Source organism: Cyprinus carpio, chromosome A8, assembly GCF_018340385.1.
Source record: "Cyprinus carpio isolate SPL01 chromosome A8, ASM1834038v1, whole genome shotgun sequence".
NCBI lineage: Eukaryota > Metazoa > Chordata > Actinopteri > Cypriniformes > Cyprinidae > Cyprinus > Cyprinus carpio.
Genome location: NC_056579.1, coordinates 3,034,517 through 3,061,286, shown reverse-complemented (window position 1 = coordinate 3,061,286; position 26,770 = coordinate 3,034,517). Strand labels below are relative to the sequence as shown.

At 36.9% G+C, this 26,770-nt stretch overlaps 2 protein-coding genes across 9 annotated transcripts in view; one reads left to right on the top strand and one right to left on the bottom strand.

Moving 5' to 3' along the window:
• The window catches only part of mtmr3 (myotubularin related protein 3), a 35,646-nt gene extending 30,803 nt beyond the window's left edge, over nt 1–4,843 (top strand). For 2 of the 4 annotated variants that reach the window (XM_042761624.1, XM_042761625.1), the window contains 3 exons: nt 450–538; nt 2,111–2,137; nt 3,926–4,843. In XM_042761624.1, the coding sequence (XP_042617558.1) occupies nt 450–538; nt 2,111–2,137; nt 3,926–4,097 (288 nt within the window). In that variant the 3' untranslated portion in view covers nt 4,098–4,843. The remainder of the gene's footprint in view (nt 1–449; nt 539–2,110; nt 2,138–3,925) is intronic. The other 2 variants (XM_042761626.1, XM_042761627.1) reach the window with 1 other exon arrangement.
• A 3,371-nt stretch (nt 4,844–8,214) lies between these two features.
• Nucleotides 8,215–26,770, bottom strand: part of LOC109069686 (citron Rho-interacting kinase) — a 58,889-nt gene continuing 40,333 nt past the window's right edge. The window contains exons 20-40 of one of the 5 annotated variants that reach the window (XM_042761620.1): nt 25,090–25,230; nt 23,156–23,263; nt 22,670–22,868; nt 21,624–21,791; nt 21,330–21,353; nt 19,669–19,806; nt 18,701–18,875; nt 18,528–18,616; nt 17,251–17,355; nt 16,944–17,113; nt 14,680–14,760; nt 14,471–14,606; nt 11,909–12,048; nt 11,669–11,761; nt 11,371–11,479; nt 11,042–11,170; nt 10,731–10,811; nt 10,558–10,636; nt 10,298–10,471; nt 8,871–9,186; nt 8,215–8,615 (exon numbers count right to left, since the gene is read on the bottom strand). In XM_042761620.1, the coding sequence (XP_042617554.1) occupies nt 8,592–8,615; nt 8,871–9,186; nt 10,298–10,471; nt 10,558–10,636; nt 10,731–10,811; nt 11,042–11,170; nt 11,371–11,479; nt 11,669–11,761; nt 11,909–12,048; nt 14,471–14,606; nt 14,680–14,760; nt 16,944–17,113; nt 17,251–17,355; nt 18,528–18,616; nt 18,701–18,875; nt 19,669–19,806; nt 21,330–21,353; nt 21,624–21,791; nt 22,670–22,868; nt 23,156–23,263; nt 25,090–25,230 (2,679 nt within the window). In that variant the 3' untranslated portion in view covers nt 8,215–8,591. Of the gene's footprint in view, nt 8,616–8,870; nt 9,190–10,297; nt 10,472–10,557; nt 10,637–10,730; nt 10,812–11,041; nt 11,171–11,370; nt 11,480–11,668; nt 11,762–11,908; nt 12,049–14,470; nt 14,607–14,679; nt 14,761–16,943; nt 17,114–17,250; nt 17,356–18,527; nt 18,617–18,700; nt 18,876–19,668; nt 19,807–21,329; nt 21,354–21,623; nt 21,792–22,669; nt 22,869–23,155; nt 23,264–25,089; nt 25,231–26,770 lie in introns of all 5 variants that reach the window. The other 4 variants (XM_042761619.1, XM_042761623.1, XM_042761621.1 and 1 more) reach the window with 4 other exon arrangements.

Here is a 26,770-nt window from a genome sequence, read left to right as displayed (position 1 = left end):
TTATTTGACGAAAAGAAAGTTCAAAAGAACAGTATTATTTATTCAAAATAGAAATCTTTTGTTACATTATAACTGTCTTTACTGTCACTTTTGATCAGTTTCATGCATCCTTCCTGAAAAGTATAAATTTCTTTAAAATAAATCAACAAGTTTATATGACTATGTTTGAGAATATAGCATGTAAAAATATTTCTTCTGATTAAAAAAAAAAAAAAAAAAAATTTTTAAATTTGACCATATTTACTTGATATTTACTTAAAACACTGCTGCACTTATTGTGAGTTAATCTAAAGAAATAGATTAATTAGAGTGTTTGTTTTCATTATATTTCATTAAAAAAGTTATTAACTCATCATTAGTTTGTTCAGTGCATTATGAATGCAATTTTATGTAGCGTTTAAGGTTATTATGAGGTCTTTTATTGGTCTTTCATTTATTTATTGTTGCAGGTGACCCGGTGGTACCCGGACCATCTGGCTGCTCAGTGCTACGGCTGTGAGAGAGGATTCTGGCTGGCCACTAGAAAGCACCACTGCAGGTAAACCAACATCACAGACTACCACACAAAAACATCTCTACAGCCTACTGTCTCCCAACATATACCTCTTTTAGGGTCAGATGCATTAGTGTTGACTCATTTCCTTGACGTCTCTGTAAAACCTCCCTTTTTTCCTCTCTAAAATTCCTCTGCCTCCGGTCAGACAGTAAACAGAACAATTTGGTGAAATGTTTCATGTTTGACTCCTACCTCATTACAGCAGCATTTGTAAACAGAGCAGATTAAACAAACTACTACCCAACTGTGAGGACTAGTGCAGACTGGTCAGTGAGTAAACAGCTAAACGCTCTAGAGTCAACATGTAGGGCGCACGGCATTGATGTGGGAACAGCAGAACTAAGTTTCATAAGAAAATATGGTTTTCTGTTAAAGTTGTGCATAGTTTCATTTGTAGCAGCAGAAAGCTAGTGAGCTGCCTACTGTCTACACAGACAGCATCCTGGACTCCTGACTGAATTAAGAGATGCACAAGTGACTGATTTGAAATGCTCCACCTAGGCAGCAGCTTCCTGTGACATGCACACCACACAAATAGTTAACAGTAGTAGTCTGCCATTAGCATGTTGCAATACTGATGACATGATAAACTTAATAAACATAGAAATACATAATGCACACAAATAATGAATTAAAACTCAACTACTATAGATATCTATCTGTATGCCTTATTTTCAGTAAAGTAGCGATGTAACAATGCACCGCGAGCTGGTTGAAAATTAGAGGGGAACTGACTGTCTTTTGAAAAGTTTAGATGGTGTTTTCTCTTCATCTTGCCTTTGTTTACAGCGGTAACCAAGGAAACGCTGTATCACTGCCGTTCCATAAGCGCCACCTGCTGTCAGAGAGTGAATTTGCGTTTTCATTCAGCCCGTCTGCTGTTTTTGTTTAGTGCAGATTTTTTATGTAGTATAGTTTCACAAAATTGAAGTCAGACCGTTCTGTTTTTGCTTCAGATTTTGAAATTATTCAGTCTAATTTAGATTAAAAACTGCTCATGCTGCATGTATACAGCATCTCTGTTTGGATCGTGATTAAAATGCAGTGGTTGGCTTATTTTAAATGAAAAGAGCACAGGTAAAGCCTTAGTTTGTTTATATGAAGAGACTTCTTTTATTTGTGTTATTTGTTTTTTTTTTTTTTATTTGGGGTTTGTTTTAAAATTTCAATTTAGTTTTGCTATTTGACATATTTCAGTTTCACAAAGAAATTTGCATCATTTTGTCCAAGCAATAATAAAAGAACACTTTTTCATTTAGAATCTGCCTTAAATTTCATTTTGTTAAAGAAAATCGAATCGTGAAATCAGTATTGTGAATTGTTACATCCCTACAGCAGAGAATTTCAAATATTACTTGTAGTCCTTTTTTATTTCTCTCAACTCAACCCATTTTGGCCACCATGCATTCTGGGATTGTTTGTTGGCTGAAGGCGTCCTTAGAACTGGACCTAAAACTATTTGGCCAATGATGCCTTCAGATGCTGTCTAGTTAGAAATCTCCCTAGGTTTTAAACTACTAGGAGTTAAAGTTGATTTTTCCTCTTGTACCACAGTGGCAAGGAGCGTATGGAAGAGGTTTGGTGAGAACTGCCCTCTCTCTGTCACTCTCAGGCTCTTGTACGTCCCATTAACCCTGCATCGCTTCAGAGTGACCTAACCCCCCTCTCTTCTCCTCCGTCTCTTCACAGGGTTTCTCTGTTATCTTTGGGGGAGAAATGTTTCTTGAGCAGCAAATCATCATATTAGAATGATTTCTGAAGATCATGTGACACTGAAGACTGGAGTAATGATGCTGAAAATACAGCTGCACATCACAGAAATAAATTACATTTTTTAATATATTAAAATATAAAACATAGTAATAATATTTCATAGATTATTTTTTTAATCAAATAAATGCAGCCTTAGTGAGCATAAAAGATTAATAAAAAGATATGATCTTTACTATGATATCAGGGAAAAATAAAATGCTGTAGAAGTGTTAAATATGGACACTTGCAGTCCCTGTATAATGTCAGTGTATCTTGGACCCAAACCAGTCATAATTCAGCTTTTCATAACCATTTTCCACACTCTCTCTGATCTTTTGGGCCATTAAGAGCATTTTCCATATGTGAAAGACCTCTGTTATGACTGGTTCATCTCCTTGCACATGAGTTCATACTGAGCAGGTTTGCAGTGTAAAAGAGGGTCACATGTTCATGTTCCTGACGTCAGTACCTTGGTTGCAGTATTTCGGTGTGCTACATAAGAGCCAGAAAGCCCTGTTTCAGTGAAATGGAGGTTCATGTGATTGATTTTCTGTGGAGGCCCTTTTCTCTTTGCATGTGTGTGTGGTGTATGATGGGAATATATGAAAAGCTGCATGTTTGTGTGTGGGTTCTGTATAACACACAGCGTGTGGTGCTGTTGATGCACCTCTTCTCACTCGTTTGTGATTAATTAGATGTTTTCTTGCAGTAAATCTGCATGGGCTTTCTATTGTCCAGACCTGAAGAAGCCCCTCCCACACTTAACACTTAATATTAGATTTTTAATATATGTATTTTATACAATGTTTCACGTATTTTTTATTTTTTTATTTAAATTGGGGCTGTTGGCCTATTAGAATAATAGTGATTAATCACTGTTATTTGATTAGCTTTCTTAGATTTTAAATACAATGATTCTAAGTAATAATAATAACAATAAGAACAATTCTTTATTGTTGTTATTATTATTATTAAATTAAACTATAATAAATAATATAATAATTATTATATTATTATTTCAAAATGTACTGCATTTAGTTTTAATGCATTAATATCCTCTTATTATTATTAAGTCAATATAATAATAATAATTAGTACTTTTTTATCAAAAACATACATTGTAATACATTGAGTTTAAATATATTTAGACCCTCTTGTTTTTAAATGGATAAATATAATAACAATAATTATTATTATTCAAAATGTAGTGTATTCGGTTTTAATGCATTCAAATCTTTTGTATTATTATTAAATGGAAAATTGAAATAATGTTTTTTTTTTTTTAATTTAGTGCTTTTAGATGAAAGTTTAAGATCCTCTTATTTTTTATTAAATGAAAAATGTCTTTTTCAAAATGTAGTACATTCAGATTTAATGCATTCATCTTATTTTTCTTTATTAAATGAAAATATAAATAAGAATTCTTATAAAAAAAAAGTGCATTCAGATTCTCTCTTAAGACACTGAAATATTATAAATGTTTTTTTATATGTTCTAAGCTGCCCTTATTAAAATTCTAAGAGTTATTTATAAAGACACTAATTGTATTCTTTTCTTTTTTTTTTCCTCCTCTTCTGTCTCTCTTTCTCCTGTCTCAATCTCTGCCGCCCCCTGCAGGAATTGTGGGAATGTGTTCTGTGGCAGCTGTTGCGATCAGAAGATCCCGGTGCCAAGCCAGCAGTTGTTTGAGCCCAGTCGTGTGTGTAAGTGGTGTTTCAGCAACCTGCAGCCTCCCGCGCCGCCTCTGAACATCGAGCTGGACAAACCCATCACCGCCAGCTCCAACTGATCCAGACAGACAGCTGCTGAGGACACACGGCACCAGACCGAGGCTCCAGAAGTCACTTCTGTCCCACCCCAAAGGGAATCATGTATATATGGATGGATGTGGAGAGCAGAGGACGCTTAGCACTTTCAGAAGAGACAGGGTGCGATTGAACTTGTCCTGTACCTGCTGCATAAAGGGAAGCTTTTCTCCGACGGCCAGCGGACGGTTTGCAAAAGCAGGATCTCTTAACTCGTCATCTCACAAAGACAGATTATCAGTGACGTCCTGAGAAAGGTGCTTCTGGGACGAGACCGCAAGATCCTAGCTTTGTTTTTGGGTTCTCATCTCTTTCAACAATCTGCTTCGCGGGCTTTTCGTTTTCTTTTTGAGGTGAGCCTCTCGAACGCATTGGATTTCCCAAATAATTCCAGACTCTTGTTAGTTTCTTTCTCGGATAGAAAGCATTCTCCCTCTGGCTAATGTTGACTGTGTAGTGACCGGCCGCTAGATGGCGCTCTTGTTTTTCTGATCTGCTGTGTGGACGTTAGCTGACGTTTTCACTAGTGCATTTTTTTTGTAACATAAATGAGATAATATATTAGAATGATATAAGAATGAGACGTATAGCATTTAAGATGAGAAATTGTATAGAATTCTTGAATAGTGGCTCACTAAATTAGTCACCAAATATAAGTTGTGTTGTTTTTTTCCCCAGTTGTAGCCATTCGGGGTTTTTCTTTTTAATGTATTTCTTATGGACAGGGGAACTGAGATGTTTTCTGTGGAGAGAGATGTTGTGTGTGATATGCTGCAGTAGGGCCCCGGATGCCGTTGTTTTTTTTTTTTTTTTTTTGTTTTTGCTCCCAACACTTATTTATTACCAGCTTTTATTTTGTCTGAATCGTATGTTCAATCCTGCAGGATAATCAGTGTTGATGGGTTTGAGCTGCGTTTGCACTGAGGATGAAGCCCCTTACACACACACACACACACACGCACACAAATCACAAAGTCTCTCGTTTCGCTTCCCATTTTATTTGCTTTTTAGAGGTTCATTCAGACAGTTCCCTCAATCAGGAGTTCACCTGATAATACATTTACTATTTACTCACACTTATGTCATTTTTATTTATTTTTTCACTCAAAATGAGGATTTTGGAGACTCCTTATGCATTTTATTTTTTTCTGCAAGTTTTATGCCGTTGCTTTTTTTTAGAGCTTGACGGATGTGATGGCTTTGAAAAAGAGTGCCATAAATCTTTAAAAAATCGTGTAAATGGCAAGAGGATGAGTAAATAATGAGCATTTTTCCCGGTGAACTGTATAACGTTGTCATCGGTCTCGCCAGTGCCGTGATGATGGGCGTTAATTCCTAAAGCTGATGACATCTGCTCCTCTGCAGTGTTTTCAGTGCCGGCGGTGGGACAGCTTTTGCATTAACGCCAATCCATGAATGTGAATTTTGTTTTGTTTTCCAGAAAGAGTAAATTCCATGGGTTTATATTTTGCACATTGGTAATCATCAGAAATACACTGTTGCAGATTTCTGTAAGAATAAAACAAAGTGGAATTCCAACGGAAGCGACTGCTGGACTCATTTCACCGATCTGCTCAGTAGTGGACGTGCAAATGCAGGTCTTTAGTGTGAGCTATGGCAAGGATTCCCAAACTGTTTTGTCAGCCTTTTTGAGCTATTTTTTAAAAATATTTTTAGCCTCTTTGAGCTAAAGTATTTACTATTTTTAGAGAGATATTTTCAGTAATTCAACATTTACATGTTCAAGGTTCTCTGTTGGTTAATGGTCACATGACATGCAGGTAAACAATAAAAAAAAAAAAGCTATATATATATATATATACTCACACACACACATATACACACATGATGTTTAGTTTTTATTGCATTTTATATTCTTTTATTATGACTTTTTTTTTTTAAGTTTAATTTTCATTTTACCTTTTATGATTTAACTCCAGTTAACTCCAAAGTTTGTGAAGCCTTGATTTCTGAAACACTTTAAATAACGTCGCATATTAAAGCTGGAAACATGATGGTTATCTGACTCTAGTATAATTAATCAGGCTCCATAGAAGTTGTTAATATAAAAACATCCTCCAAACCTATAAAGGCTTTAACGTTAACACTGTCAACAATATTTAAAATAATGAACCAGTGTTACATTAAATGTCACGTTAATATATGCACAAAAAAATAATTATACGTCTTGTTAAACACCCTCAATATCCAAATGGTTTGCGTTATGAAAGTGGTTTAAATGTCAATAAATGTAGTGCATGAATGTCCGAGCAGTTAAGCATATTGCACCTGATGGACAGACTGTGGCATGACATTAACCTGCTGGTCTTCACGTCAGAAATAGGCTTGTATTTCGTTATTAATTTTGCAAAACTTTTAGCATTTCCAACCCTTTTGGATGCGTTTGTCACGTGATCATGTGCTTTAATTCTGACAGATAAAAGAAGGACTTGACGCCAGGAGAACTGTGTATGGCTCATACTTTAATCATGTTTAATATAGTTTAATTTCTTTATACAAAAAGAAAGTTCAAGGTAAGCAGCCTTATTAGTTGAAAAACATCGCTTATCAATAGTAATGTAGAAGTACATGACAGGACGTCCCATAGTCAGAATTTACTCATGCGTTTGCTCACAATTACCCATGAACTCAAAAAGCTTCTAAGTGAGCTGCTTCATATTCCACGAGGAACGACAGAAGATCTTCTACAAACCCTGAGGGCTACCGGACATTGTTTCACTCACAGCTGAACAGGACGTCCGTTAACGGAGAAGCAGCAGAAATTTCCAGACTTGCTGCCACGTGTCGACGAAAGCTTCGTTATTTCTGACGAAAATACCATAAGTTCACTTGAACAGCACAAGGACACTTGTAGCGAGAACATGACGCATCTCTTTAAAAAGATTTACCAGCTCAGACTCTAGTAGCATAAAAATATACAGTGTGCAGTAGGTTCGTTAATGTCAGTCAAGTAGAGCTTAAAAAAGTGGACAAACTGTCATTAGGAGCAGCCGAGTTTGCCACATTAGCATACAACATACATGGGAATAAAACCTGTTCTGTGCTTTTCTGTAGGAAACCCATTTCAACTGTCTATACAAACCGTTTAATAGCATAAAAAATAGACTTCATAGCTTCATCAGTCAAGTTCCGTTGAGCTATAAAAATTGAAATCACCATATTTACAATGTGCTGATCACATGATTACGTTAAAGGAATATTCCGGGTTCAGTATAACTGTACAGCATTTGTGGTCTGCTGTCCGTTACCACAGATCATAATTTCAGCTAAACCAAAAATAGTGGTTAACTTGCAGTGAGATTCAATAAAAGTACATTTTAGGTCTCGTCAGTGCACATCAAGGTCAGTAGATTTATCATTTTCACACAGGGATATTCACAATGAGCTTGTTTACATGAAGAAAACAACCTACAGCAGTCCTACCACTAAATGTATGATTAAGCCACTTTACAGTTCAGTATATATATACAGTCGACATTAGCCATCGACTTCCAAATTATTTATTTATTTCAATGCTACGGAAGTCAATAGCTGCCATCAACTGTTTTGTTATCCAGGGTGAGTAAATGATGTCTGAATTTTCATTTTTTGGGGTAAACTATCCAAGAAACCAAAGGTGAATAGGGTAAAACTTTAACAGGAATTAACATACCAATCTATTAATCAGTAAACTGTGAAAACTCTTTTGTAATACAGGTTTTCTAAAATGTTGCGAATAAGGCATTAATTAAATATGCATTCATTTGCATATATTTCCAGAACAGAAATCTGAACATCGGAGAATTGCCAGGTTCACATTTTTTGTTTAATTTTGTTGAAATTTAATTGATGTTTTCACAGACAGGATTTTGGATTTTGAAGTTTTATCAATCAGTTTATTGAAATAAAATGTTATAAATCAGGCAAATGATACATCAACAAAAACCTCTGTAAAAACCTTCCGGGATATAGATAGGAATGAAACCGCAAAAAAGTGGGAAAAACTCATTATGAGAAAATGGCCAGCGTATTTTAATTGAAATCTACTGATGCTAATAGATAAAGTGCAAAGATTGTTTTTTTACGTCATTTTTACTTAAAAAAAAAAAAAAAAAAAAAAAAAAAAAAAAAGGCGGGATAAGTCAAAATCATTTTGTGCAGTAATGTCCGTTACGCCACAAAACACTGTTGTTTATACCTTCCTGAACCTGGAATATTCCGTCAAAGTCTTTCCATCAAAAATTGCAGTGGTTTTTTTCTTTACAACGGACCTTGATGAATGGTTACAGCATGGACAGGGTTTACAACATCAGCACAATGTCCCAGACTCTAGGGCTGCGAGTGAATAACATGGCTTTGTTCACGGTTACAGGCATGAGATGATATAGTTCCGAGTTTTATGAAGCGCCTGTTAAAAGGGCACGTCCATCCACGCGGGAGGTGGACGATGGCTCTTACGTCATCCCTCCGGGACGCTCTCAGACTGAAGACTGGTCCCAAACCTACACCACCACCAGGATAAAGAGGTCACTTCAACACTTCAACAGGCTGCCTGCCCTGTCTGACGCAGATCAGCTCAGAAACATCATTACTGCTGCATTACTGCTGCTGCGCATCCTGTTTGAGGCCATAACTAGAAGGAATTTAACTACAAAGCAGCGGATGTTCATGCATTTGTGCATGCATGAACATCGTCAAACCTGATGTCTGTATCCCTAAGAGGATACACAGTTAACGTGGCAGTGTCTCATGCGTACCTTGTTGACGGGGGTCAGCTGGGTGCGAACAGAGCTAGTGTGAAGGCGCGAACGCTCCCGGTCTCTCTCGCTGCCGCTGCTCTCGAAGCGCCCGGGCGATCTCTCTCTGCGGCTGTCTAGCACAGGCCGACCGGGCGATTTCTCGCGCTCCAGAGGCCGGGCCGGAGATTTGTCCCTCCGGAACTCTGTGCGGCCCTCGCGGTAGCGGTGAGGGGTGCTGGGCTCGCGGTGCAGCGGCCCCTCCTGGGCCCCGGGACCTGAGGCCAGGCGCTTGGAGATGTGCTCGTTGTAGGTGGGCGGCCCGCGCTTGTTTGGGCTGCTGTGAAGATTTGGGTAAATGTATGATGCTTTGACTGCACACAAGATGATTTATAAGGTTTGTGTACATGAAATATCGATGAAGCAATAAGCAACTCAAGGCCACATGTGGTGTGATTCTACCACAAGAATCCTGTGGTATGATCACTAACAGCAGCAGCGATATCATAATATTGGAAGCTTATTTCTGCCACAGAATACAAATATATAAAAGTTAATTGCAACTTTCTTCTTACAACTGCGAGTTTGTAAGTTATAAATAATAATTGCAAGTTTACATCTTCAAATTCTGAGATTACATCTCGCAATTCTGACTCTTTCTCTTAGAATTAAGACTTTACATCTTGCAAATCTGACCGTTTTTTTTTTCTTCGGAACTCTTTAAGTTTACATCTCCAATTCAGACTTTTTTCCCCCAGAATATTTAGACACCTGATCTGATTGCATGTTCATTCAGAATTCAGAGGCAAAAAGTCAGAAATGTGCCATGTACACTTGCAATTGCAAGATATAAACTTATGAGATAAAAAGGTGCCTTTAACTTTTTTATATTTTTATTCTGTGGCAAAAATAAGCTTCCATAGATAGCAGACATCGGATAGTTACATTTACTGGGATTAGAAACGGAACAAAAAAACAAGAATTTTTGCAGAACATACATAAAAGAAAATTGTTGCAGCTGTTCCAGATTGAATGTTACTTTTAAAAGCAGCTAACAGCATTATTATTTTGTTCCCATCATTTTTAATCCAGAATAACAACAATTTAACAGTAAACTTTCAGAATTACATCACTTCCTGTTCGCTGAATGCAAAAATGACATTCCACAACTGACTGTATCTACCATGATAGATTATGTACCTAGAACGTGTTTCCGGATTATTGATAATATTCACAACATATAATTCTTCCATTAAATAATATAGTTCATTAGACTGCCATTTTAACGGTTTGTAGTTGTCAAGCAGTGCAGTAATTTGCTGCATTAATACAGAATGTGCAGTAACAGGTTAAATCAGCAAATATACCACATCTGATTTTCAAACGTGACTCATTCACTCTGAATGTAAAGTCAGAATATCACTCTAATACATCATCATAACCCGCACCTCCTGCTCGAACCGGTCCTCTGCAGCTCCCCAGACTCCCGCACCAGGCTGCCCTTACAGCAGATGACCCGCAGTTTGTTCTGGTAGGACGAGGCCAGATAAATGGCACCAGACGATATGGCCGGACCCAGATAACGTGGGTTAGGAATGTCCAGGTGAACGAGACTGGGAGGCCTGTTTTAAAGAGGATTTACAGTCACTCTCAAGTTCTAATGTTATTTTTGCTGTCTTCTATGCATGCATGTTGCTAAACATCCTACCCAAGAGATGCATGGCCCTGAATCTCAATAACATCCAGCGAGTTGAAGTTGGTCACAAACAGGTATGGCTCCCTGAATGCTGGAAACAGACAGATGCTTCGGTTAGTGATCCTGAAGATCCTCATCACTGTGTTTTACACATTTCCGTTTGTGACAAATGGAAAACTGGCTACCGAATGTCAGAGGAAGTCGACTCCATTTGAGATCATCGGGGCGACTTCTTCGGCCGTAAGCATCCACAAACACACCGATCTCTGTTTTCAGAAATCAGACATTTAAAGAAAAACAATGCATAAACTCGAGGGACATGCTTTTGATCATTAAAATTTAATTAAACCATTAAAATGAAATCCAATATAATTACAATTTGGGAATTTGCAAAACTACAATTTGGAATTTGAGAAAAATTCCAATTTAAAAATTCCAAATTTCGAATTTGCAACAGGAGCTTGCTGTAGTTTAAATGGTGTGATTGGTGTCTGACCGTGGAAGCAGAGCAGATATTCTTCCTTCTGCGGAGTGCTGGACACCTGGACGATGGAGATGGGGAAACTGTGGGAGGATCCAGTGAACACAGCCGATGCCAGCGACACGTCATTCTTGTCCAGGAACTCTGCCAAAAACAGCCCATCATACAAAACGCTGTTTACATAATGCACAATTACAAATGATAAGGGCCTGATCATGTTCTCACAAATAGTCCGCCAGCCGGTCCAACCTGGAATATGCAAATGTGACTGCAATGACTAGCTGAATCCTTTTCAATAACAGATCAATCACAGGAGATATCAGGCGTCATTGATATATACGTACCGTCCAGAACACACTGCTTCATCTCAATCTCATAGAATTTATTGGTACCAATGATGATGCTGTAGCTGGTGAAGTGGATACAGCTGCACGGCTCGAGCGTTTCAATCTCCTGAGAGATAAAGAGACGGATCATTAGGGATGTGTTCATGTGAGCGATCTCTGGAGGAGTCATTAAAGTCAGACCACAAGGCAACAGCACGTCAAACATCACAGCTGTTTGCAAAGGAATTACATTGTTAATTTTTTGTGACATATGAGTTAGTTTGCTTCAAGACCCAGAACCTCAAATGTCACTTACCTTCCGTATACAGAATTTGTTCAGATTGTCGTTGTATCGTAGAATTGTGACTTTGTTGGGCATTGCAGCACAAATGCATGGACCATTTTCTATCTAAAGCAAGAACAGACACAAAAACCATGTTAAGGTACAAATTTGTTGCATTGCACGTCACAACAAGGCATGATGCAATACAGTGCACTAAAAATACACAGAGAGGAATTTGCAATGCTGTGAAACACACGGTGACTGCAGCCTCACCCTGCCTGCGGCGAACAGATGACAGCCCTTGACGGTCTCAAAGATAAATGGCACAATCTCAGGTAGTGTGGGGAGGTGAGACTGGGACAGAGACTGTTTCACTTTCTTAATCTCCACCAGGCACAGTGCCCTCTCATCCCCTGCAACACATCATCATAATCGACTTATTTTATGCATAACTTGGAGGGTGAAGTGTTCAAGTCACAACATCTTGTTACTGGGGTGCCTCAGGGCTCTGTTCTTGGACCACTTCTCTTCTCTGTCTACATGGCATCACTAGGTTCTGTCATTCAGAAACATGGCTTTTTTGTATCACTATTATGCTGATGACACTCAACTCTACCTCTCATTCCACTCTGATGATCCAACGAAAGCTGCTCTCATCTCAGCATGTCTAACAGACATTTGTTCCTGTAGGAAGGACCATCACCTTCAACTAAACCTTGCCAAGACAGAACTGCTTGAGGTTTCAGCAAACCCATCACTCCATCACAATTTCACCATCCAGCTAGGCCCATCAACCATAACTCCTTCAAAAACAGCCAGAAACCTTGGAGTTTCACAGACCACATTGTTAGAACTGCCAGGTCCTGCAGACTACCCTTACACAACATTAGGAAGACCAGGCCCTTTCTTTCTGAACATGCTACATAACTCCTTGTTCAAGCTCTTGTTCTGTCCAGGTTGGACTATTGCAATGCTCTCTTAGGGGGCCTTCCAGACAGCTCTATCAAACCTCTACAACTAATCCAGAATCCAACTGCAAGAGTAGTCTTTAACAAGCCGAAAAGTACACAAATCACACCTCTGTTCATCAATTTGCACTGTCTACCCAATAGCTGCTCACATAAAAGTCAAGGCATTACTGTTTGGCTAAAAAACAACTACTAGCTCTACACCCTTAAATTCACTACTTCAGACTTATGTGCCTCCAGAAGCTTGTGGTCTGCGATTGAACAATGCAATACAGTGCATCCCAAAGAGACACAAAACTACTTTCACTGACTTTTATCTTAACTGTTCCCTGCTGGTGGAATGACCTGTCCAACTCGATCAGAGCAGCCGAGTCTTTAGCCATCATCAATAAACGGCACATCCCTTCCATCTACACTCGACCCTCTAACACTTGCACTCTCTATTCAATTTCTATTCTATCAACTTGTTTTCTTTTCGTTTATTAAAAACCTTGACCCTCTAAAGACCAGCAATGCATTTTTTCCTCATATAGCCTATGTATCTTGTATATGGCTTTTGCATGGTCGCTGCTCAATATACAGCGTTAAATTAAGATAAATAACTTTTGGTTCTTCATTAGAAACACAAACTATCTACAACGCTTACAAGAATACATCTGAAAATATAATTTGAGGTACAAATAGCATCAAGCTACATTTCAAAACGTATGTAACTATTAATGTTCTTGCTCAAACCCCACTTTAAACCATCATCGAGTGCTTGTAATAACTTCCGATTGTGATCTAAAATGGATTTTGATTCTATAATAGGTAGACATGCACTCTTTGTATGTTTTATAATAGACTGAACGCTATACCTGCTTGTCATATCCTTTATTGTTATAAAAATACAGTGAACGGCATAAAAACATATATACATCTTCATAATCATATGTCTATTTGCTTTCATATTTCACGTCTAGTGAACGCGCTCTCGCTCATGTGGAATAAAATCACATACTTCAGTGGAGAATTAATAGAAATGGTATTCTGTATAAAGAACATGAGAATAAATCTGTTCTCAGATACCAACGATAAGAACTCAGCATCTACTTTCTTCTCTCTACCTGGATACTCATCTTCGGTGTTTGTTTACAATGCTTTTCTAAGCAGTGCCACCATTCTCACCCTTTTGTGCAACAGCAGCTGCTCCGGGCACATGATCTAAGCTTAAATCTGATTGGACGGTCCGGTTCATCGCAGAGCGATGGGGAGAAAAATCGACACACAAGACGAAAAAAAAATCGTTGCTTTTCCGTGCCACGAATGAGCGCGCCTAGTGTGAATAGCCCCATTAGGGATCTATTGCTTCGATTCAAAAGCTTCAACATGTTGAACATTCGAAATGATTTTCGCATTCAGTGTGAAAAGCCCTTAACACTTGAACTCTCTATTCTATTTATATTCTATCTACTTGTTTTCATATATTTATTATAAAAAAAACCTTGATCATCTAACACTAGCACTCTATTCTATTTCTATTTGATCTACTTTTCTTTATATTTATTTAAAAAAATGACCCTCTAACAATAGCGTTCTCTATTCTTTTTCTATTTTATCTACTTGTTTTCTTTTTATTTATTAGTACTGCATTAAACAAACCGGGACTTTTCACAGCTCTTATGTTGTTGCTCTTTTGTTGGTTGGAAAAAAGTGTCTGCTAAATTATTAAATGTAAATGTGATGCCATGGTATTTTGACCTAATGATTAGCATATTAATGTACCAAGGTATTTACACAGTTCTTTCTGTTGCAAGGGCTCTCCATCAAAGTCATTCAGTTTTGGTTTCTAAAAAACCGACAGTAAAGAATCATGATCTTTGCTTACCCACGATCATCAGCAGCTTGTCATGCTCCTTGATGATGTAGATCTGAAACACGGATCCCAGACCCGGGATGTGAGTGAGGGAGTTCTTAATCACATTCAGGGCATAGAGACCTTCCTCGGAGCCCACCAATACAATCTGATGACAAAAATAAGTCTTAATAAATCTTGAAAATCAAAGCGATTGTGATATTAGTGGATGGCGCAGGTACCTGGTCAGTCAGCGGGAGGGTGCAGTTGATATCCAGGCGATCATCTCCTTCTAGTTTGAGTAAGGAGTTACCCAACAATTTCTGAACAGAACCAAAAACACCATCATGAGGATGTGAAAAAAATATATTTAAAAAGTGCATTTTTCATTTTATGCACTTTGCACACAGATTCGGTGAAAACTCACCTTTTTGAGATCAATATAGGTCACCTACGAGATTCGTGTTGATCCGATGAGAAAGTGTTTGTTTGTTTTTTTGTTCAGGCTGATCGTTTTTTTTTTTTTTTTTTTTCAATTTGTGATAAGTGACAGTTTTGGACATACAAGGTAATAAAAACAAAAAGAATAAAAAAATAAAATAAAATAAACGTGTCTCGTGCGTGAACATGACAACATAACTTCTCCGTGGACTGCATCTCATTCCGGTGAGCTGAGGAGACGAGGACTCTGGAGACCGTGTGCAGGGATGCAAACTTGTCACTTTTCGGTGAAATTCGCCGTTATGAATTCAGAATGGGTCATTTGTGTGATTCATGTAAATCCACTGAGTTTTTAAAATAGTTGTGTTTTTAAAAAACTTTTGCAGTGTTAACCATTGTAGCCAATCACAGGCATCTCTTTTGAAAGCAAAAGCCAATCAGATATATTTACAGCAATATACAAAAAAACATCTCATAACTCAAAATTGACCCTGGAGCACAAAACCAGTCTAAAGTCTCTGGGGTATATTTTTTAGCAATAGCCGAAAGTACATTGTATGGCTCAAAATTATCCATTTTTCTTTTATGCCAAAAATCATTAGGATTTTAGGTAAAGATCATGTTCCATGAAGATATTTTGTAAATTCCCTACCGTAAATATATCAAAACTTAATTTTTAATTAGTAATATGCATTGCTAAGAACTTCATTCGGACAACTTTAAAGGCGATTTTCTCAGTATTTTGATTTTTTTTTGCACCCTCAGATTCCAGATTTGTATCTCAGACAAATATTGTCCTCCTAATAAACCATACATCAACGGAGAGATTATTTATTCAGCTTTCAGATGATGTATAAAACTCAGTTTTGAAAAATTGACCCTTATGACTGGTTTTGTGCTCCAGGGTCACATTTTTGTTTTAGTTTACAGAGATCTACATGCTCGCATATCTTCCTATTATGGCAAGAAATAAAGTAAATAAGAGACTGATTGTGTAGTTAGTTGATTATATCTGATTATATCAGGAGTTTTCGCACGAGTAATCTCGGTCAGTTGAACCATAAGGCAAGCGCCTTTTGCTTGGTTTCTCTACATAATTCATTCATAATTTGAAGAAAAGTTTTGTTTGTCTAAGAGGACCAAACATCCACGTTTAGTGTTTCAGGAATGACAAAGCAAGTGTAAAAAAATTACGGGAGACGCTAAATTGTTCCGCAAGTCATTGCTTTGATTGACAGTGATAACATCTGACAAAACATCTGACAAAACATCTGACAAAACATCTGACAAGCCAATGTCAAAATAGAGCTGTGCATTAAGTGATGCAGAGAAAATTCAGAGTAACAAAACTACAGCAGCAACAAGTCTGTTGGCTGCATTTATTTAGCAGTTTCTACAGTTAAAGACAAAACTTAAAACACTCTTCTTGATGTGCCCTTTTTAAGGCAATAATGTTTTTAAAAAAATAGTTTTTAAATTAAATCTAAAAATATTTCAAAATATTTAATGCATTATTATTTAACTGTACTTGCTATACTTCATACTTCAGTATAGTAAATGTAAAAAAAAAAAATGTTATAATAGTAATTTTATAATAACTCCAAATGCAAAAAAATAGGGTGTGGAAATGGCACCTGAGCTAATGAGTGATCCTCTGCTGGTTATCTACTGGTTATAATAATAATTTCAAGTGATTTTCATCTTTAGTCTTTGTTTTCCACCAGTATTTTTCATGTCATCTCCATGAATGAAAAGTGAATCGTTAAAGTGAATTTACTGCACAACTGTAGAGTTAAAAAATAATAAATGATTTAAATATCATTTATCAAATATTTAATTTTTATTGATTTATTTTTTTGGTGGGGGTGGTTTTTGGGGGTTGCGTATCTTTGTCAACTATTTCACCCATGGTGAGTTTGCATCCCTGTTATCAGTATGTTTCCCTGCATCCAACTGTACTGGTAAGAAGAGACAAACCTACAGTTTCTGCCTTGCATGTCACTGCAGTGACTCTTTAAATGTCACTATGAACGGCCTGTGGGTGTTTCTGGTTCCTCTCACTCACAGCGTCTGCTTCGGCTTTCTCTCTCGCCCCACGACTGCTGGCCACAATGGCTTCCAGCACGGCCACCCAGCGCTGTTTCTCAGAAAACCCTGAGGTCATGAGGTACAGAGTCTGACCGGGCCAGCATGTCGACTGTGGAGACGACTCCAGTTTCACCACATACGGCACATCTGAACACATACAAGTATGTTAGGAGACAGAAAAACATGTTACATTTGGACATGGGCTACTTTCTGAATTTACATTCAGCATACCAAAAAAGTTAGTAAGGACATAGTACAATGCAATTCCACAGGTAACACATCACCTGTCTTGGCCGTGTTGGGCAGCTCAGAAGCACCGACAGCAGAATGAACAGTCACCTCTCCATCAGAGAGACACAACTCAAACTCATCCAGCGGCTTCACCGACTCTGAGAGGACAGATTATACATCATTCACATCAAGGCACATCATTCCACACCCGTCATTCCATCCCTGCTGGAAAATAGGTTAAACTAGCCTGATTAAGGCGGTAACTAGTTTAACATGGTTTCTAGCTTGTCCATGTATGTCATTTATGGCCATTCCCAGCTAAAAAAACTAACCTAAAGTATAGGGCTCTATTTATGTCCTCATTTAGTGAGATGGCAGACGCTGAAAACATCACAAGCGTCATGCGCTTCAGTATGAAAAATCACGCATCTGCACCTTAGAGACTCGCAGAACATGCAGGATTCATATTCAGGATTCAGAAGTCTTTTTGTGCTTTCATTCACAGACAGCAGTCCACATCGCCATTTGATTTAAATATACTGACCTACTTTTGATTCATTCATTCAAAATTTGTCGAATTCTGGGACATTCTATGTTATACATTCCATTTTTATGACAGCGTTCCACGATATCGCCCACGTTTTCCACATCGCAAAAACTGTAGGGCCCTACCTAAAGTGGTGTCATGAAATTCACATATTTTGGTCAAACACAACTATACACAGTACAACGTGCAGTAAAATGCTTTTTGCTCTTGGTATATAGAATAGAATACAATAATAAAATTAAAGAAATAAAACAAAAAAATAGGAATAAAATACGCAAGTGTACATTAATTAGAAAAAAGGTTAGAATAAGTGGAAGTGCGAAAAATAAAAACAAGCAAAGGTCGGATCAGCGCCATCAACCCTATTTTTGACGGACAGGCTGGTTTGGATTTACATTTACGCATTTAGCAGATGCTTTTATCCAAAGCGACTTACAGTGCATTCAGGATATACATTTTTATTTTTTTTTTTACCAGTATGTGTGTTCCTTGGGAATCAAACCCACAACCTTTTGCGCTGCTAACGCAATGCTCTACCACTGAGCCACAGGAACAGGATTAACGGTTTTAAAGGGGTTTTGTCAACTGTTCTGGTTGGAAGACCATCAGACCTCATTAAGCTGGTTTAAGATGTCTAGATTGTTGATCAGAAGGAACTACCAGCTTAATTTGGTAAACAGCTTGGTCAAGATTTTCCAACAGGGATGAACTGTTGCTCTGTAATAATATGATGTGTGCAAACAGAACCGGTGAACATTGGGAAAAGTATAAACATTCACAGACCGTCTCTCGGTTCGGTCTCGTACGTGATCACTTTATATCCATCCAGCACCACGTACTTCCTCTCCCAGCCTTGGCCACGCTTCCCATTTCTGCAGGAGGACAAACACAATTCCATGTACACTTACTGTTTGCTTCTCTCCTGATGATGGTTATGGTCTTGGCACAGGGCTCACCTGGGCTGTTTCAGCCATCCCTCCAGCCTCATGTGTCCTCCGACATCTTTCAGGCCGGAAGTGCTTCCTTTTTCCCGACACAGAGCCTCGGACAGGTGCAGCGCGTATTCGGTGGGCACGCCGCAGGTGGCTGGAAGGTACGGGGAGCATTTTGGGTGGCACAAAGCGTGACACTCTAACACAGGAGAGAGAAGATGGTTAAACCAACACAGAAAGAGGATCAGCTTTAACCCAGGTTGACCTGATTGGGTCAGCGATCTATTAAAAAACAACTCTGGGCCCTTTTCACATTTCAGTGTTTTTCAGAAGCACAAGTCATTATAGTATCTTCTATAGTAGTGAATGGACAATACAACAAAGCATTTTTGCGTTCCCATTGGCTAAAAAGAAAAAAAAATTCAATATAACTTTCCAAAAGAGGAAAAAATAGCATGTTTAATTTAGAAATAAAATATATTATATAAAAATATTAAAAAACATCATTTTTCTTAAGAAAAAACAACACCCAAAAAAAATTAAAAAAAAAAAATAGATGTAAAAACAACTTATTTTAGCTTCAGGTTTTATAGGGTTAACAAGCATAATTAAGCATGAAAGTGACTAAAGGAGTCATTTGTTTACTAAAATTAAGCCAACCAATAATGATTCCCCTTTTCAGTGTAAAAACTGTCAACCTGTAATTGTTACTTTAGCTATTTCTACCATATTTTCAGCTAGCTTAACCCATAAAAAGTTTGTTTTGTTGTTACAAATAATATATTTAGGCAGATTCAGTGATGTTAAATAATATTTTTGACTTAATTTAGATGTTACTATTTTTTCAGTGTGGTTTCTCCACCTAATATTTGTCCAATGAAGTGAACACCGCTATTCCTATCGTACTCATTATGGGAAAAATATTATCGGCACATCCTGACTTTTAAGTATAGTGATAGTGTATTTGGAAAGAGTTTACATGAGATCCGTACCGATGCATGTCGCGGCTTGCCGTCCAAAATGGACGGTGTCCAGACAGACGGTGCAGCGGGCCGCTCTCATGTTGAGCCCCTGCGTGAAGCGGTGAGGAGTGTTGTGATGAATCCTGTCCTTCACACGTCTGGTGTACTCTACAGGATCAAACAGACAGACACACTCTCTTAAAGACAGTCTTGCGTCTCTTACACCCGTCTAGATATCTTATGCAAACAGGCCAAAGCAAGCTGAAAATGTCCTCTCCTGAGAACATTTCTCCACCAGAGTGTGGAACCAGCTCGGAGAACACCAGCAGCACTGTACTGTCCAAGCTGTCATTGGTAGCTTGGGTACGAGCATGCAAGGATTTCGGAGTTCTGGCATTCCGCATGGCATACAGCAGGAGTATGGCCATATACACGAGATAAGCTCAGTGTCCTGACAGATCTGCGTGCAGGAGCTTTGGAGATCCACAATCAAACCATGATGTCCTGAGTGGAAGTCTGCAGCCATCAAACCATGATGACCTGATACAGCTCGTGTTCATTCAATATATTGGGTGTAGGACGGCCAAAAGACTTCAATTGGAGTGTTTCCTTGAATGACATGTTTGGATTTGGCCAGAGAGCTTATCTCTGCAGGGATGAAAAAGATCATATCAAGAAAGAAAAGATATTGGGGAGACGTCTGCTTCATTCTCAGGAAACAGTGCCATTACACATAAAATTACAAAACACATATATATATACAGTTTCTGCCTTGCATGTCACTGCAGTGACTCTTATATATATAAGATCTATATTCAGTGTTTTTAGTATGTATATATATATATATTATATATACATACTAAATATATATTATATATATATATATTATATATACATACTAAATATATATTTATATATATATATATATATATATATACATATATATACACCATATATATCCACAATATATATATATAGATATATAGATATATAATATATATATATATAGATAGATATATATATATATATACTGAATATATAAATACATAGATTTCAAAATTATATAGTTATATTTTTTTAAATATAGTGTGTTTATGATATATAGATATATATACAATATATATATCAACCATATATATAGTATATACCATGCATATTAAATAACTGTTTTAAATTGTTTTATCTGTGTATATATATATATATATTATATATATAATATTATTAATATAACTATATAATATATCTCTATTATATAGTTAATTTAAAATTAACCGACCTTTACTGGGTTTTAGTTTTTTCTAAAATGCTTTATGCATCATAAAAAACAATAAATTTTTCTAAAATGCTTTATGCATTTTATATAATAATGCAGAAGGTGTCCCTTACTTTCTTTGAAACTCTGTTATTTTGATACATTTCCCCAACCATGATGGTTTGACCTTTCTGACATTATATTCGAGAAAATGATATCAAAGTCTTTCTGACCACAGAGTTCAAACTGAGGTTTCTGTTTCAGTTTTATCTGTATTTCATGATTTTAGGTATATATCAGCCTCACCTTGAAGGTTTGTCAGTAACCTTTAGAAATGAAAGTGTAAATAATTAAATAATTGAAAAATCCAGATTTTTCAATCACAAATGGCACGGTTTCTTGAGAGTGGGTCGCCTGAGCCTGTTATGTAAGAACTTACTTTCAGAAGTGACTCTCCTTATTTCTGTGGAACGACAACAGAGAGGACAGTGAGTGTGGACAGACATGAGCCAAAACATTTCTGGAGTCCTTCAGAGGACACAGTCTCCTCATCTTATATTGAAACAGCATCAAAATACGCATCACATCAACATTTTCCTACAAGCTTCTGATTTAATTTCCATTTTCATAGCATGGGATGAAATGGCAAGAAGGACCAAGAGAACACAATTGTTGTTTTGCTTATGTTTTGAATATTAAAAAGGTTGCAAAAGCTCTGCGTCTCTGTTCTAACCTTCAGGATTGGCAGCGTCCTTCCTGCGGCCGGAGCTGGACGACATCAGGCCGCTGCTGGGCTGGTGCTCGGGGGATTTGTTGGATTTGGTGGACATCATGAGCTGCTGACGAGCCAAACCCGGGGTGGCTGGAGTACCGCTGTGCTCCAGAGCTTTATTAAACTGAACTGTTGAGAGGAGAGAATACAGTGAGACGAATGAGAAAACCAGCACGTCTGAGAATGTTACCCACAGTATGTGGCACGTTTGCTTATAGTTTAATAGAATGTTATTTCAATAATGCTTTATATTACACTACCGTTCGAAAGTCTCTTCTGCTCACCAAGGCTGCATTTATTTGATCAAAAATACAGTAAAAATAGTAAAGTATTATTACAATTAAAATAAATTTATTTCTGTGATCTAAAGCTGTATTTTCAGCATCATTACTCCAGTCTTCAGTGTCACATGATCTTCAGAAATCATTCTAATATACTGATTTGCTGCTCAAGAAACATTTCTAATTTTCAGAAAGTTCAAAAGAACAGCATTTATTTGAAATAGAAATCTTTTGTAACATTATAAATGTCTTTACTGTCATTTTCGATCAATTAAATGCATCCTTAACGCAATAAAAGTGTTGATTTCTTTTAAAAAGGATCTTTATAATTTAAAAAATCTCACAATTTTTGTGGAAACCATGACACATTGTTTTGAATTCTCTGATGAATGTAAAATATTCAAAAGAACAGCATTTATTTGCAATATAATTTGTTTGTAATACATTTGTAATATATATATATATTTCTTTCATTTTTGATCCACTTAATGCATCCTTGCTGAATAAAACTATTAATTTTAATATTTTAAGTATTAATTATATTATTAAAATATCTTACTGACCTCAATATTTTTAAACAGTACAGTATATTGCAATAATTGCAGTTATATATCGTAATTTATAATCTATTTATAATCTATGTTGCTTTTGTGCCGCCTTAGTTTCCATTCATTGCAACTTCGAGGAAAACAAGCAACCAGCTGATTGTATGAAACAGCGTCTCACCCTCTCTGAGCTCCAGCCGTGTTTTCTGCAGGGCTTCTTCCAGCTCCGAGCAGCGAGCGCGTTCCTTCTCCAGCGCCACCTTCAGGTCGCTGTACTGCAGGGGGACAGGGGCCACGGTGGGCACAGCGGGCACCTGCGTCTGTCCCTGCGCCGCCAGCGCCGCCAGCAGATCCTCTCGCCGCCGGCCGCCAAACAGTCCCTGCACCCGAAACACGAGACCTAGTGAATGGCCCAGGCTCACGCACACAGACACGCTAGGACTCTACCCTGCCATTCCATCCCTACATATCCAGTCAAATCAGGTGTCCCTTTCTACAGCTCACTTATTCAGGGCTTCTGCTTATAAGGATATATAAGATTTCTGACGGTTGACGCGGTTAGTATGTGGTTATTCGCGTGTGTAGCTCCAGGGACACCTAATGCAGAGCTCAGCAAGCAGTTAGTCAGATTAGTTAATGAAGTGAATTTACAGCGGATGACTCTGACCTTTTTCTTCTTAGAGGGGTGCTCTACCTTGGCCTGCAGGAAGTCTATGAGCTTGGTCTGCTGGGTGATGGTCCCCTCCATCTTGACCTTCTCGTGAGAGTACGCCGCCTGCAGAGGGAGCCACACTGCTATTAGAACACACCTGTGTTTGGAACGGAACACTAGCATTCTTACATTTACATTTAGTCATTTAGCAGACGCTTTTATCCAAAGCGACTTACAAATGAGGACAATGGAAGCAATCAAAATCAACAAAAGAGCAATGATATAAGAGTGCTATAACAAGTCTCAGTTAGCTTAACGCAGTACACATAGCAAGGGCTTTTTAAATAATATAATAAATAAAAAGAAAACAGATAGAATAGAAAAAGAATAGAGCAAGCTAGTGTTAGAGGTGTCTAGTGTCTTTTTTTTGTGCTTTTGTTAATTATATAATAAATGAAAAGAAAAACAGATAGAATACAAAAAGATTAGAAATTTAGTTAGAATTAATTTTTTTAAGAATAGAATTAGAATAGTGAGTGCTAAAGTTATAGGGTCAAATTCTTGTCACCACATACTATTTTTAAACAGTATGTAGAATGCAACAATTTTAAACTGTAAAATATGGTGTATAATTTTGCATTATTTAATCCAATTCTCAAGTGTGAAAGTGTCCTAAATTTTGAAAGCTAATATAAAATAAAATTATTTACAAATATTATTATAAATATTAGAGTTTTATTATAAAGATTATAATAAATATCTGTAATTATTCCAAAAATTCCATTCTTAAATTACTATTATTATTCATATAGATTTTGTCAGTTTAGATTAGTACAATCTAAGTACAAATTATCTTTTTAGCATAAATTCAGTACAAATAAAGTTAAGATCACAGCTGATATTGGCTACTTAATACTAGCATAGCATACTAGCAACAGATTTATCATTAACTAAAATTAAAAAAAGTGTTACTTGAAATTAATCTTAACAAATAAAATATAAAAGAATTATTTCAGTTCATTTCTTTTTTTACATTACTACTATTAATATACATTTTGATAAACATTGTCGATATAACAGAAAAAAATAGAGAATGCTATTGTTAGAGGATCAAGGTTTTTTTATAATAAATAAAAGACAAAAGTAGATATAACAGAAAAAGAATAGATAACACTAGTGTTAGAGAGTCAATTTTTAATTATAACAAGAAAACAAGTAGACAGAATAGAATTAGAATAGAGTGTGCAAGTGTTAGAGGGTTAAGGTTTTGTTTATAATTAATTATCATTTATTTATTGTTTATACTTAATTATTGTTTATACTTAATTAAAACCATTTATTTTATTATTTGAAATAAAATAAACGTGAACTGAATCAAATATTTCATTTAGGTGCCAATGCGACATTCATTTAGTTTACGATGAAGTACTAAAATAACAAACTAAAACTATATAGTCATTAAAAAAATGAATAAAATGGACAAAAACACAAATGACAAAAACTTTAAAATTAAAACAAAATATTAAAAAATCTAAATATTAATAAAAGCTTTAATAGTGTGTTCATAATACTAAAATAATCCTGAAACAACATACTGTATACAGTGCAGCAAATAGTATGCAGTGGGCGTCATGCTGCAATGGTGCATAATGCCTGTTTAGTTCAGTAAGTAGATAAGTTATAATCTCTCAAATAAAGTTTTTTAAAACCATTATTGTGTAAAAATATCATTTGTAAATCCAATCAAATATTGAAAGTTAAGAAGACAGAATTTACTTAATGTGTAATTCATCACTCGAAATGAAAGATCAGGCAGAGCACCCTGCACTGTGGAACTACTGTATTATGGTTGCTCATCTGTGGACAGAAAATTGTGCATACTTTGCACAGGACACATACCGCATGCCTAGTATGAGTAGTATGGTTAATATTTCCATGCATGTGTGCACCTGTATGTTTTCCAGCTGGTACTCCAGATCCGTCCGCTCGGTCTTCAGAAGGTCCGTCTGGTCCAGCGCGTCCTGAAGTCCTTGTGTCAGTCTGAAGATGTGGCTCTTCTGCATGTCCAGCTGCTGCTGCAGTTTTGCTTGCTGGGAGAAAAAGATACACTGGTTATGATAAAGATGCACGATTACACGGCTCTCAAAACTCAGAGGTGTACAGAGAACCTGAAAATCACTCTTGAGTAAAAACAGCAAAAATCACTCCATTACAAGTCACCAATTCCAATACAACTTAAGTAAAGGTCTTAGAGTATCTGATTTTAACAGTACTTAAGTATTTTACTCGCTCAGAGATGAACTAGTCCTAATGCCTCAATACTGCAATAAATCAAGGTCAACACAACAGCCTCGTAAATGTCTACAAACAATCAAGTCTCACTTAAGCTCAAGTTCTCAAATAAAGGCATAAGTAAACCAATATACTTCAAAAAGGCTTCTCTATAAAATACAATGTTCAGTAAAAGCTACAAAGCAGTCAAAAAGATACTTAAAAGGAATTGTTCACCCAAAAATGAGAATTTGCTATTAATGTATTCACCCCCAGGCCATCCGAGATGTAGGTGATTTTCTTCTTCAGTAGAACAGTAAAGAAGATTTTTAGCTGAAACTGTGGTCCTTGGTGATTCATAACATGCAAGTCAATGGCTACCATCACTTTGAGAGTCAAAAAAGCACATAAAGGCATCGCAAAATTGACACCCGTGGTTTAAGACGATATGTAGAGGTCTTATGAAGCGAAACGATTGGTCTGTGCAAGAAACTGAACATTATTTACAACATTATTACCTGTAATCCAGAGCTTCAGTACTGAAGCATCAGAAACAGTAAGTGCTCACGGAACCAATCATTCTTTTGAAGCGGTTTCTTTTTTGGTGAACAGTCACTCAGAACCGAAATAAGCATCAGAAACAGTAAGTGGCTCGAGCAGCACAGATCTAAGTTACTCATTCAAAACTCACTTTCAGTCGCCTGACAGTCACTCCGACTCAAAATGAGCCGAAATAGCAGCGTTTCTGATCCTATGATGAATGAATTGATGCAGCGATACAGTTCCTCCAACAGACACTGAGCTGAGGAGCCGCTTTCTCATTGTTTATGTAAAAAGGTGAGCTGATGAAGAGTAGTTTATTATTCACTTTATATGCTTTAAAACATCATTATTTGGTGATTTATTTGGTGGTTGTGTAAATGAACTAGTGAATTGAACCTATTCATTGAAATGAACGGTCTAAAAGAACCAGTTCGTGGAAAAGAATCAGATATCGTGTTTGCCTGATTACTGGTAATATTGTTGTAAATAATGTTCAGTTTCTTGCACAGACTGACTGTTTCGCTTCATAAGACCTCAATATATCGTCAGGAGCCACGGGTATTAATTTTGTCTTACCTGATATGCTTTTTTTCATTCTTAAAACGTGCAGCCGCTGACTTGCATTATAAATCACCACAAGGACAATGGTTTCAGCTAAAAATCTGCTTTACTGTTCTAATGAAGAAGAAAAAAAACCTGCATCTTGGATGGCCTGAGGGTGAGTAAATTAACAGCAAATAAACTATTTTTCCATTTAGGTATATTTACACTACTGTCAATACTTAATCATTTCAGTTCAAATATTTCATTTATTTG